Consider the following 14,675-nt stretch of genomic DNA (forward strand, 5'->3'; position numbering starts at 1 on the left):
TCTTTATTGCTGCAACAGCTTGGCAGTAACCACTTTGTGCTAAAATCGTCGCTCTGAGTAGCCAAAGCGCACGTTTCATGATAAAGTGCCGACCTGGAGCTGAATCATTTTGACCTTGGTTTACATTGCTTCTGGTGAGGACAACGAGCCTTAATACATGGTGCAGAATTTCATGGTAGATTGCTTGTTGTTTGTTTTACAGATCAAATTCATGTCAGACTAAAAGAACATTTTTAACTGTTTTCAGGCTGAGTTTTAATTTCTGGGATGTTCTGCCTTTTTCTTGGACAAATGGCAGAAAAATAGCCATATTATAAGCACTAATATGATCAGCTGTAAACAGCAAAAAGTGCATTCCCTAAGCATGTTCTGGCAGTCTTAATTAGAAAAGTTCTTTGTGCCATTGTTTTCTGTAGTCAAGGAGACTCTTTACAGTAACATAAGGGATAGAAAGTACCTACATTCAGCATTTGGCTCCTGTGTCTATAACAGAAGTCCTTTCTATGAAAGGAGGTGTTTTTAGTTAAATACATTGAATACATATGCAGTACAGAAGTCATACTAAAAGAATGCAGCTTCTGCTTAAGAGAAAATTTAAACATAATTGAAATTATTTCACAGAAAATATTGCTGTTGAAGATTTGTGACCAAACAAACTTCAGAACTGAAAAAGTTGATGAATGTGGTATTTAAAAATGGAGGTTCTCTTGTGAGCTTGAAAACATAACTGACAAAAGTGATGAAAGTAGAATGAAGGAAGTGCAGTGAGGGTGAGGCAGTTCTTGGAAGGGCTCTGAGCTGAGGCTGGGCCTGCACTGGAACTGGGTCATGGAGCAAAGCAGGATTATTCTCCCCTGATGGCACAGCCCAGCAGGAGCTGGGGAGAGGATGGCTCCAATGGAAATGGGCTCAGGTGCCAAATGTCACCACTGCTCATGTGGGTAAAGCTTCCAGAACCAAAGCTCTTCCACAAACTTTTTCTTCTTCCCAGACATCTCCCATGCATCCCTTTCTTGTCTTCTGCCTCATTCAGCTGGTGGCAGCAAATTAGTGTCCCTCCAATGGGATGATGTGATACTTTAAATCCTTGGAGACGGAAGAGGGGAACACAAGGCTGTTCCTTGACCTTCACCAAAGAATCCAGTGGGAACAAAAATCTTAGTGAAAAGGAAAAAAATAGTAACATAGGTGTTACTCAGTTGTTTAATTAGCGTTGAACAGCACGTTAATTTATTATTATAGTTCCATTTTATGGTAATATTATGTGTCATCACAAATTAAAATGTTTGCTTTAATGTTCCCAACAGGTTGTATAGGCTTCTGTTCCATACATTTGTCCTCCTGCAGCAGGGCAGGGAGAAAGCTCTGCTCTGTTCCAGCAGTAGCTGCTCTCAGCTGTGGGAACTGGGCAAGTGACTCTGCAGAGGGGGTTGGGTGAAGTTCCAACGCAGCAGCTTTGTTGGTTTAGTACAGGATGAGTTTCAAATCACTTGCAACACAACTGGTGTGTGGAGTGTGTGTATGTTGCTGAAAAGCCATGTGACTGATAAAAATGAAATAGCAAACTATATAATATGTAGGGTACTCGGATCTTAATTGAATTAATTTATTTGATTAATGAATACATTAATCAATTTTGCATTACATTACTACATTGAATGAAATGTATTAATCTAGAACTGGAATGTTGAAACAGGACTGGACATCTGTGTAAGTTCATATGTAGAAAACAAAAATGAAATGAATCTGTATATATTTTGGAATTTTGTGAATTTAATTAAACAAGCCCTGCTTAAGTTTTTGAAGTCTGTAAGTATGGATGTCTTCAGCAATTTCTTATGTCTTACTCTGTTATGTCCCTACAATTATGTATAATTTGTTATTCCTAAAAATATTCCTGTTCTTGGTAACCTCTAATGAGAGGGAAGAATGGAACAGCATGTCAGAGAAGTTTCTAGGAATGCTACAGCGAATTCCTCCTGAACTCGAAGGAGCATCCCTGCTTTGATGATGATGTTCTGTTCTGTTTAGGGAAGCAATAACCTTCAGATTTGCATGGCAGCATGGGCTGAACCTTTTCCATACAATGAATTTATTCAGTGTTGTCAAAAGTATTTATGGTGTTTTGTTGGTGGGTTGGTTTTTTTTCCTCCCCCCAAGAAACAAGAATTAATTTCAATGCCTTTTCGTACAGACATAAATAATACAGGTTGAATAGACACATCTTTTAGATAACGGTCATTTTTGAGAGCTGTAATTGTCTAATAATGGGTTTGGCTTTGTGCCTAAAGAACATACTGTGACATTTAAACCAGGAGAGCAGTGCCAGCACTCCTGAGATGGAACACTCTGGCTGTAGCATAAAGCATCCAGCGCCTGATGTCACTGCAAACCTGTTAGAGCTCCCTGGTACTGGGAACTGTGTCACCTTTAGATTATAGTTCCCTGCAATTGTGATCCCTCACAGGGAAAGGGTTTAAACTAGATGTAAGTTACAGGATTCATGGCATCTTGCTGGATGTGATAGACTTTTAACTTCCAAGTCCATCAGTGGAATGTGGAGTTTATAGAACTATTCGTCTTATTTGAGCCAACATAGTATAAAATCCTGGATCTGAAATGCTACAGAAACTTCAGTAAAACATTTTAATGAGAGTTTTGATATAATGCTTTAAAAAAATCTACTATATGAAGACATAATCAAAATAATAATTTAACAACAGAAAAATGCTGGACTCATCCATTGTGGAGTTTGTGTTCCCAAGAGCTGAAAAGTATGAACTGGGGCGACATTGGGGGAGTAAGTCAGCATTTCCTCCTGCAAAGACTGGTAATTCTGGATTTCAAAAAAATTGCATAAATTGTTTTGCCACAGCCTCTGTGCTGCTGTTTTGCTCTGCCTCTCTCAGATTGCAGTGGTTTATGGTCCAGAAAAGACAGATTCTGCCAGGGAGAGGATCTGGCATCCTGTCAGTGGATGTTTTTGTAAAACAGGTTTTATTAGGATTCATGATTTTCCTTTATCTCTAAGGACAGAGTCAAGGGGGTTTTGCATATTGCCAACGTATTTATATAGCCATAACAACAGAGATCATCAAAATACTGATTTTTATGCTTACTAGGACTGTTCAGTTACATTATAAAGTTGAGAGACATGTTCTTTGTGCAATTTATATTTTTGCCTCTCTATTTTTAGGATGCAAAGTTTGTAGAAGAGAGACGCAAGCAGCTACAAAATTACCTAAGGAATGTAATGAACAAAATTATTCAAACTGTGCCAGAATTCACAGCCAATCCCAAAAAAGAGACACTTATTCAGCTGATGCCCTTTTTTGTGTAAGTATCCATCAAGTACTCAAGAAAATATTAAGGTTTTTTCATCACAGATTAATTTAAAATATAATGCCAGCATCTCCAAAATCTTTAAAATATTTTGTTTTGGTTTTTTGGTTTTTTTTTAATAGAAGGCTCCTGTTCAGATTGCAGATGCTTTTGTTATATTTAGGAATTTATGACATATAGAGTATTTTTTTGTTTATTTAAAGGGTGACTTTGAATGAAAATCACAGTGTAAAGCTTTCAGAAATACCTAAGTGACTTCAAAATCTGCATCTATACATGCTCTTCAAACATTAGGTGTTTTCAATTTCTTTTATTTGGTCTTTTTTAGTTTTGTTTTGTTTTTGCTTGTGTGGGCTTTGTATTGTTTTTTAATATTTATTTTGGGGGGTGACGGTAGAGCACTGTTAGGGTCCTCACTAACCAAATAAAAAAGCCAAGCTGTTGAACTCTGTCTAGGTGAGTTTTGCAGTCTGCTGATGCATGTTTTGGTTTCATTATGTTTAAGTTGAATATGTTCAGAAATAATTGAACAGTTGCCTGTTAAGCATCTCAAACCCTTTGACATACCATCCTACAAGGGATATAATCTGGTAAAACTGTCCCTTTCTCCTTTAAACTTCATTCTTTATGTATTTGTAAATGATATTTTAAATTATTTAAGAAATAGTATTAATGAAAACTGGTTTTTGAAAGTTCTGTTGTTTCTTTCACTAGTAATTTTTCACTGGAATGGTTTTTCAGTACCACACCTGGACAAATTATGGATAGATTGAGAACTCATTTACAGTCAGTCCTCATGTTAAATTTGCTGTCCACAAGTCTCTGCACAGGGATTGTGCATCCACGTCTGTGAATCCACAGATAGATTCATTTGCAGCTTCAAGACCAATTTCAAATGAATATATTTCATAGCAGCACACATATTTAGTTGTATTATTGCCTGGTCTTTTGCAGAGTGTGTCAGATTTTCAAGTTGAAATTGCATTTCAAGAAAGCTCTATTTATTAGAAAATGTAATAGATGAGTGGAAGAATGCCAAGCTGCATTTTGTGGCATTCATGAATTTCCAATTTTTCTGTGGATTTGAAATCAATTTGATGAGACGTTTTGATGATGGTGTTATAAATGGTGAAGTGATGTTTGTGGGGACAAACTTCTTCAGAGACTTGCCTTTTGCTCCCTAAGAACTTACTGTTGGAGAATTTGACTTAGGGCTGTAAAGATGGAAATGGTTTAAAGTTCCAGTTGAGGGGCCCATGTGTTGCTTTTTGTTGAGTCATTTTAAAGAAGTTATCCTTTATGTTACTTTGGTTTTGTTTTTTAAAGAAGAGGGAGGCAAATACAAAATACATTTGCAATTGTAAAATTTAGTTGTAAATGCAATTATACTCCTTTTCCTGTGTTTTTTTTTTTTTTTTTAATCTTAATACACTGTTGTTACAGAAGTAATTTATTACAATATTTTTTGGTTCTACTTTGAGAAATGATATTTCAAGAGTAGTGTATGTATAATCTCCTGGCCACTTATGTCAAAAACAGGAGGGGAGAAAAAGCTTCATCTTATACCTCAGCCCTAAACAATTGCTTTCTGATACTTAATAATATTTCTTTTCTAAGGATGTAAGTAGAATTTAAATCTCATCTTTTTTGTTTCTTAAAAGAAGTGCCAAGTATGGGGACCTGCACAGGACAAGATTAAAATCACAATCCATGTAATGCATTCTACCACTGCTGCACAAGTCTGAGTGAACACCATTTCCCTCTCATAAAACCCTCCAACTCTATTTCTTCTAATAAATGTAATGTAGGGAGAGATTCAGTTAATTTCAGAAAGAGCAAAGTTTTATTGAGAAGACAGCATGTTTAAGTTCCAATATTCAATGGGTACAATTTAGTTAGTAAAGCATTGTGATACAAAATAATGCAGTTATCTCTAAGGAGAGAGATTTGCTGAAGGAAATTGGCCAACACCATTTATGATCTGTTCCTAAACAGCACTGTGATGCACTGCACTGGTGCTAACCCTGCTTTGGGTGTGCCACAGGTGGCAAAAAATCTGCTTATTTTTAGAGGGGTTTTTTTTGCATTTGGCAATTTCATAACTCTTAACACATTGCATGAGACAATGGACTGGAATGTTCTGTGATATCTGGGCATTATGGCAAAGAGATTCTGTTCATATATGTACCTGTGAATTATTTCCTGAGAACTTTTTGTTATATAACAGATGTATCAGCTTTCTCTCTTGGCTAGAGTAGATAGTTCTCTCTGGGAATACTAGTGAGATTCTGGAAAAATTCAGCTGTTGAGCAAAATAACTATATTCCTCACAGACAGCAGCAGACAAAATAGCTTTTTAATGCATTTTACTACTGACATATCAGACTCTTCTGCAGCTAAAGCAGCAGCATTAAATTAATAAAAAGAACTTTTCTAGAATGTGCTCCTTCTATCAGTGTCTGAAAGTGCCATCATTTCTAGGCTATCATTTGAACTCTCTATGGCCTTTATTATTTGAGAGTCATGACCTGGCACTGTTGGTGATTTAAAAAGCATCTGAAAGAAAATGCATTTCAGTTCCACTTCAGATTGCCAACTTCTCCAGTATTATCCTTCCATAATGGATTTTGAGCTTCATCAACAGGAGACCTTAAATATCTTGGAGTCTGTGAATTGTGTATTGCATTCATCAGTTGTAACCTTTGTACTGTACCTTCAATTCTTCTGTTCTGTTAAGTTTAATAATATTTTACTATAAAACACTGTAAATACACGCAAAAATTCTGATATATTTAATTTTTCCTCTGTAGCACAAATGTATGTACACTTGGTTGCATCTTTATCAATGAAAGAGTATTTGCAAAACATTGAGGTATTAGTCCTAGGACTGTGCAATAGAGAGTAGTGATATTTCAGTGTAGGGGAAAAAATTACAGTCTTGATATGCATAAAAAATCTCCAGAGCATTAGATCTGTCTGTTTAGGAAGCAATGAAATATATAAAAAAAAATCTTAAAAGGGTTTCTTCTCACTGTAAAATTAAGTGACCAGGCTTCAGTGTGAAAATGAAAAATCCCATAAAGCTTATGTCTGATTATGCATCCTGTAGATAGAAATTCCAGGGTCAGTCTTAATTAAACATTTTAAAGACCTGGTTGTGGTCCTAGAATATGATTATGGTGAACAGAACATATGATTAATATCTCTAAGACTGAATCCACTGTTAATTTAATGCCAGAATGAATATTGCCTAAAATTTTTATTGTGAGTTTGTTCCTTTGGGAATTCCTCCCTTCCAAGTGCTGTGGTTCCATACAATCAGGCACAGATCTGACGAGGCAAAACATTTAAATTGATCTGTATGAAACAGCCTGCTACTCTTACAGAGGAAGAAATTGCTTTTATTTTGAAACTCATCTAACAGTTTACAGTACAACAGTGTGAATGAGTTTGCTACATTTCTTCCCATTATGGTATCAAATGCTAGTGGTTACTTGTGGACGTGAATCTTGTTCTGAATCCTTGTGCTGTGAACTGTCATGAATGTATTTTTTCTTTCATCGGTCTCCACCACTTGTAATCTCAGTTTGTATCTTTTTCAGTTTTGATACGGCATTAGCTCAGTCACAGGATTGGTCAAAGAGTTTCCTTTATAGTCCACTTTCATGTCTTAATGTAAAAAATAGATTCTGGCTCTGCTAATTTGTCTGTTTACATGCTGAATAAAAAATTCTTTGCAGTAATAAAATTGACATCACAAGATCAATTTTCCAGTCCATGTGGAGCAGAACCTAAATCAAGAATTGGCACTGCTGAATTAGATTGCTACATCTGCTAACTGGTGAAGGCCTGTCTGCTAATGCTTACTTAAATGAACATTTATTTGCACTTATGACTGGTTCATTATGGATAAACAAAGCTTGTTATAACAAGTACACTTGTGGTTTAATCACAATTTTATCAATATGAAAAATGATCACACACACTTAGCTCTTTGTAAATATATACATATGAAACCAGGAGGGATCTTTGGCAACAAGAATCACAATTTTTTGGACCATATAATTGAGACTTTCAGTATAAATCAACATATAGGTTATATGATTTCAAGTATGTAAGAAGCTAAAAGAGCAGTAAATAGTTGTGAAAAGAAACTCTAAAATGCTGTGATGGTCCAACTTTCTGTCTCTGGTTTCTGTTTCAATTGTCCTCATTTTTTAAAAGAGATTTTCTTTCCATCATCCTCATAATGAGCACAAAGTGAAATGCAAAGGACAAACTGAAATGCAAGAAAAATAATAACCCCCCTTTTTTTTCCACTGGGAGGGTGATGGAACCCTCTAACAGTTTGCCCAGAGGTTGCTGACACTCCATGCTTGGATTTGACAGGACACAGCCATGGGCAGCCTTGTGGGGATTGATTCACTTATCTCTGGAGGCGCCTTCCAACCTCTAATAGTCTGTAAATCTGGAATATAATCTTGAGTTGTGTTTTATATCCACCCCACACAAAGAAGTGTTGGCTAAGTTACAGCTGGTCACACAATCTTACCTGTGAGCAAAACAAAGTCTGAGCATGGGAAACTCCTACAACACGGACTCCAGTTTGTAGCTATGCAGAGCTGTTCAGTAAGAATAGTGCCACTTCGTTGGTTCCTTTGCATTGGCAGTGCAAATGTTTGGATTAAAATACATGCAGGAATGATATAAACACAATTTTGTGAATATTTTCGCAGACTGCTCTTCTAAGTACTTTTCTATCTCATATTTTAGGCCACAGGTACGTGCTACGATAGTTCCTAGGTAACAATTTTATGTTCTGCTGAGCTGCAAAGCTGGACATTTATTCTCTTGTGGGAGCTGCTCAAATATATGCTTTAACAAAAGCAGGGAATCTGCTCAGTAAATCATCAGCAGGTTCTGTTGTCTGCGGGATGTGTTTGAACACCAAAGGAGTCATCAGTTCTCCGTGATGATTAGAGGATTGTAATTTTCAAAAAATATGTTGTCTTCATTTCCCGTGGGTGACATTACTGGCAGTATATTTGATAGCAGAAGTTGTGTTCTTAGGTGTTTTGTGTCAGTTATCTTTGAGTCACCAAGTTAAATTGTAATAAAGAAAAATCACTATTTCTACATCTTTCTCATTTTGTAAAATACTTCCACCCTCCTGGAAGGTAAAGTTATGAGAAATGTGATAGAGACAGATAGGCAAATTTCAGTGCCAACCAATCAGCCACTCAAAAAAGGAATGTCATCCTGGGAATACTCTCAGATTTATTTAGCACTGAACAGCGTTTAAAGCCAAGTATCTGCTTCTGGTCTTGCAGACAACAAAGTTAAAATACTGTGGAAGAATAGATGTTTGTTCTCAAAGAATTGAAGAATTTTGGTTTAGTTTGTATTTGGCAGTTTTCTCATCTCTGATTCAGTTGCAGTGTGGCATTGAGAACTTCTAAACGTGTATATTAGAGGTATGAGAGGCAAAAAGAATATTAACTTCTCTACAATAACATTGCTAGTATTAAAATGTTGCTGTCATGTAGAAATGAAATAAATCTTCTAGGAAAGTTACTGTGATGTACCTGTAAGTGTATTTCTGCGTTCATTTTAAAGAAATTGACAATTAACCCTTTCAAAGTTAGTTCTGAGATACTTTAGAAGGATAAAAACATTTTCTCAGACTCAACGTTAACTACAGATTGATGCAACAATGATATTTCATTCAGTAACTGCATCCCCATAAGGGATAGGTCCATATACAGCAAATATGGCACAGAACCAAAACCTTCTCACAGAAACATGAATATTATTTAAAATAAGATTCTTGAATGCAGACATGAATATATTTGCATATGAAGATAGAGGTGCCACCGTTCTGCTGTTATTACATCTTCAGATAAACAATAAAATGAAAAACAAACAAGCAATCCCTGAAATGCTGTAAAACAATATTGAAGCAAAGTAAGGAAGTTTTAAATACAATTTTGAATCAGTTGATTTCTCAAAAACTGCATTGGTGATGACATGGCACTTCTTAAAGCTGTCAGGGAGCATATCTGTGCCTTCTACTAGAATAAATGGCAGCACTCAGCTAAAGCACCTAAAGTGTTGTGGCCAGGTTTGTGCTGGATTGCACCCCTGAGGTGGCAGCCTGTGTCATCAACTTGGCACTGCATGGCTTCAGGATCTCCTTACCAGATCCCAGGTATGTTGTGTACCAGGAATAAGCACTCTGATAGAATATAGTAAGCACTCCGGAATAAAATTTAAATTAACAAACTGGAAATAGCATTTGCTTAAATATGGGACTTTTAATTAGTAAAGCACCTTCTAATGCCCGAAACATGCTAATGAAACTAATTTATTGCTATGTCAATTGATTGGTCTAATGTGGAGACATTACACAATATTTATCTTTCAGAAGAACTGTGTTGCCAAGCACTGATGATTGTTGAAGTAAAAATATCTTAGATATCTACAGTTTCATTATCATGTTCAGTTAATGCAGGAAGTTTCAGTGCAAAAATGTGAAAGTCTTTTGTGGAATTTTTGTTGATGATAGAATTAAAATACTTGAATTTGAGTGGATTGTTTTTAACAAACATGGAGTTGTCTCACTGTTATTCTTGGGTTCTGCATTCCTCACTTTGTTACTGACAGTTTTGGTTTTAGTCTTTCATAACCTATGATGCTTGACATCAGACTTAAAAAAAGCATCATGCTTGTTTTGATCTAAGTGAAATGTGAAGAAGTAGGACAAAAATCGTTTGGTCAAAGTATATGAGAATTCAAACTTTCATCTCTTTCCCTTCTGCAAGAATTTCCTGTTACATTGTGTTTTATGTTTTTGCACATACTGACATTGAAGATGTGTATTACATGGCATTCTTCAAATGTCTTAAATTTTTCCTTTCCCTGCTCTGGGTAGTTGAAAGGGTTTATGAATGTTAGAGGGAAAAGAAGAAAGAAAACAATACATCAGGAGGAATAGAAACAGTGGTAAAGTGGGCAAGAAAATGCAGGAAGAAAGAGACATGGGATGCTTCATGTTAAAAGCAAGATGGGTTGAATACAGTAAGGAACTATGGATAATACTGGTACTTTAGGCTTACTAGATGCACTTGGCTTTATATGGCTGGTTTTACCCAAACATATGAAGATGTTATGATTGTAGGTTTTCATTTTACATCTGGGCTTTGACAGGTGATTTGTGAAATAATTAAAGCTTTGTATAGGACATCAAATCTGACACACATTCCCATTGATTATTCAAATCTGTCAGGGAGCACTTATTGCAACTCTGTTGCTCCTTTGCACAGGGTAAAGAGCTGTCCTGCATCCTCTGATTTCATTCAGACCAAAGGTTTGCAAAATTATTTCTTAATTTCTGTTGTTTCTTGATTTCTTACCAGTGGTTTGTCTTTTTAAATGGTCAGAATAGGTGCTAAAATCTATGACCTGAGCTGGGAAGGATAGTTATCATGGCAATACCATTAGCAGCATTCACAGGCTTCAGACAGTTGCTGTAGATGGAACTATATTCCAAATACCCATCAGCACTTAAGATATTTGCTGATTTCAACTTGGTTCTGCTGTTAGTAGTTTTATGGACCTTAGCAGTCAACTAACTGCTCACTGGAGTTTAAATGACATTTTAAAATCAGGAAGAATATTCTGCAGAGTCCCTAATGATTTACACATATATATATATAATTACCAACAAGAAACACCTTTTGTGCAAAAACATTGTAATCCTTTACATGTCAGATAAAAATTAAATAAAGTGAAAATTTGGAATCAGAATATATGTTTTGATATATTTAAAACTATTTTTGTAATTGCTAGCCATCTTCTCAATTGTTAAAGTAAAAAGGATTAGAAAATCTGTTTGGTGTTTTTAGTTCTTTATTTCTCTCAGCTTCATTTCTATAGGTTGTTTCTCTTCCAGCAGTTGGTCTTATTAAATTTGCCAGCAGTGCCCAATGTAAATAAGTTTTATTCAGGCAAAAGGATCTTTTTATGTCTCTTGACTCCAGTTTTCTTCCTTTTGCTCCCCATTTCTTGCTCTCACTTGCATTTTCTCAGTTTTTCAGTTCTAAGGCACTACTGAGTCAAAAGTGCTTGAGTATTCAGAAGTACAATTGAAAGAACTTTGTCCTGCAGGTATGGGTAATAGTGAAACTATTACAGAAACATGTCCCTCTAAGCTCACCCTAATGAAACACCTCAGCTTCGCAGTGTTCCAGGACGGAAACACCTCAGAGAAAAGGAGTTTTTCATTTTTGTCTTGGTGTGATGCTCAGTAAAGCTGGTGTGTCATACAGCAACTCCATAATGCTGAAGGGATTTCTGTATTATATTTATGCCTCACTGTTGAGTCTTACCATTAAAAAAAAAGAACCGACTTCACTTTCAAGTAGTGTGACTTACACCAATTATCATCTCAATAAAGACAGTGAGACTTGCTTTGCTGAGTTAATTGCTATGAATTGTTCATCAGGCATCACAAATAGGTGTTTATGAGCATATTTCCATCAATTAGATTTTTATCATGCTTCTTTATATTCAGAGTGACCTTTACAGTGCTTAAGAGAAGAATAATTTAGTGCATACTGTACAAGGATTGAATACTCTCCAGCCACCATTGGAAACATTTGAGGCCTTGTGATCTTTACAGTTGCCTTGGAATAAACTCTTGTTTCATGCTGCCTGAGAAAATAAGAATTATGTTTAAAATTACTGAAACAAATGAGAGAGAGGCTATGGTATGATATTTCTTTTGCATGTGTAGAAATGTACAGGAAATGCTCTCCATTGCATTGGTTGAAAAAATGCAGCAAAAATAGAAAGCAAGTAGATGGACAGCAGCAGTTACAAAGCACCTTATGTGTTGCTGCTGGTAGCTAACTGGTATATATTGGTTTCCTTTATAACCACAGAATTTATCAAGCTCCGAAACAAGTAGAGATTATGTTGAAAACAGCCATGGTCAATGTTACAGCAAACTTCAGTGCTGTACAAAAGGAGCTTTTAACTGCGCTGTGCATTTTGTGATGTTCGATTCCCATCTGTCTTGTGCAAGGAACTGGCTGGATCAGGATGCTTTTGAATGGCTTTCGTTTTTCATTGGGCTGCATGAATTCTATCATCACCTTCCATCCTTTTTCATCTGAGTTAACAACAGGCTTTGTAATGAAAGATCATTCAGAGGGACGAGTTGTGATTCTCAGCATCCTTCTTCCTTACTCCTTTGCTGCTTGCCAACAAACTCAGCAAGTCCTTAGCGATAGACAGGGTTTCTAAACTCTGGCGTTTGTGTCTCTAACACATTGAACTTGTAGCAGTGCAAGAAGAGGTTAAGATTTTTCTCATAAAAGAACACAGAGCCAGCTAAAGTTTTGTGTCATTACAGCAGTGATCCTGTTTCCTTGGTTACAAGTCACATGCACTCCCTTGTTAAAAAGTGAATTCTTTATATATTCAGGCATTTCTGTACTGAGCAGGTGTTTCTGAAATTGGTAGAAGAAATGGGCTCTAGAGCCAGGAAAGAAACTTTTAATTCTGAGGTTGGGCACACCATTCCTGTCAGCATATTTACTGCACACTCATGTCTGGCAGGGATTTGCCAAGGTGGATTTGGTTAGCTAAATCAGAAACTATTTCTCATTTTAAACACACACAGGAATCCTGCTTCTATTTTGTCCATACCTAACTCATAAACAATGGATCCACTATTTTTTTAAAGCTCCTTATGCCATTTTTGGATCTGGAACAAATTTTTGCATCGGGGCTATGAAAAGTGGAATGCTAGAAATGCTAATATAGTTAAGTGTGCAGGACTTCAAAGTCTTGTCCTCATTCTTGATAGCATATCCCACTTTACTGTGGGATAAGGTATGGAACAATCAGTTTACATTTTTTTTTGTTTTCAGCAATGTTGACAGCCATCTTGAGACCTTTTCTTTGTAGTGTGGTGTGGTTTTCCTAAGTGAATAAAAGAATAAAGATGTTCTTGTCAGACGAGCTGTATGACAGCTGTACCTGACATTCAAATATAGAATTACTGCACCTTTCTTGTAAGCATTGTAGTTTTCTACCAATATTCTCACTTTTTTCCCTTCTGATTATCAGCACTGGTTAATATATTGAGTAAGTGACATGCAGGAATAGAATTAAACCCAAGAAGATGTCATTATCATTACATGTTAGAGTGCACAGCACAGTGTCAAAGTGTTAGTTTAAATTAATTTAACAGCAGTGCATAAAACCAGAAAAGTCCAGATTGCAGCAGTCTATAGTTGTTCACTGGAGTCATTCTTTTAATGAGTGACTTGTTCAGTAAGAACTTTCAAGTGAGGTTTTCCGCCAGGAGGAGTGTACTGAAAATACTGGAATTTTTCACGAACTATATTTGGGAAGGTAGAGCAATAGAATAAAAATTTGTCACATACTGAGTAAGATTTGCTCACTGAGCTTGGGCAGTCCAGTGTCACCCTGCGATTGTGGTCTGGGTGGCTGAAAACCAGAGTGAGTCAACAGGGACTTGAGGCCTATATTGTAATAAAGGAAATGTGAAATGAGGGCAAACTGAAATATGAAACGGGTGAATTGATTTGAAAGAGATAACTTGATGTTAATGGTGGAGGGAATTGGTTTACATGGGGACATGTGGGAATGATGATTTCTGGACAACAGAGGTTTGACTCACCTATGTAGAATCAACTTAGCACAGGAGTTTGTTGAGAGAATTGGGCATGAACAGGAGCAAACAATAGCTGGGGTTTAGTGAGCGACAGTGTTGTGGCTGTCAATGTGCATTATTATAGAAAGAAAACTGGAGAAGGTAGGGAATACAAGAATAAATGGAGTAAGAGTAGATGAGTGCTGTAAAATGTAATAGCAGCAAGAGAGTGAATGAGACAGTTTGGACTGATTGAAGAGAATGTACATTAAAATGAGGTGAAAAAGGGAAAATGGTAGAAAGGAATGTGAAGAACACTTACACAGGATTTATTTTTCTTTACTGCATTTTATGCACACACAGAAGAAGCCATTTCATTAGAACTGTATTGGGATTTTCTTTCATTTTTTGAAATGGCAACGGTAGCTGAACTAGCAATGAAAGGTGTTCACCATAGGCACAGAATTTTTATTTAAACACTGTGTAGAAGGTATTTTGCCTTCTGAAAACAAGCCTTGAAAAAACATGCATGGGTGATTCTGGTATTTTAGAACATTCTTACTGTGTGTAAAGATTCAACTCCATGTAGGATCTTGGGGTGAGAAGGTCTGGTGCAATGAACATTCTGCATTCAGGTGTTACTCCATGT

General features: G+C 36.3%; 1 protein-coding gene across 4 annotated transcripts in view; it reads left to right on the plus strand.

Moving 5' to 3' along the window:
- Positions 1-14,675, plus strand: part of SNX29 (sorting nexin 29) — a 114,627-nt gene that overhangs the window by 67,635 nt on the left and 32,317 nt on the right. For 3 of the 4 annotated variants that reach the window (XM_042037347.1, XM_042037345.1, XM_042037346.1), the window contains exon 20: positions 3,197-3,336. In XM_042037347.1, coding sequence (XP_041893281.1) covers positions 3,197-3,336 — 140 coding nt within the window. Of the gene's footprint in view, positions 1-3,196; positions 3,337-5,003; positions 12,096-14,675 lie in introns of those variants that run through there. The other variant, XM_042037344.1, reaches the window with a different exon arrangement.

This window comes from Corvus kubaryi, unplaced genomic scaffold, assembly GCF_017639235.1.
Source record: "Corvus kubaryi isolate FWS band 111438036 unplaced genomic scaffold, C.kubaryi_AGA036_p1.0 37387, whole genome shotgun sequence".
NCBI lineage: Eukaryota > Metazoa > Chordata > Aves > Passeriformes > Corvidae > Corvus > Corvus kubaryi.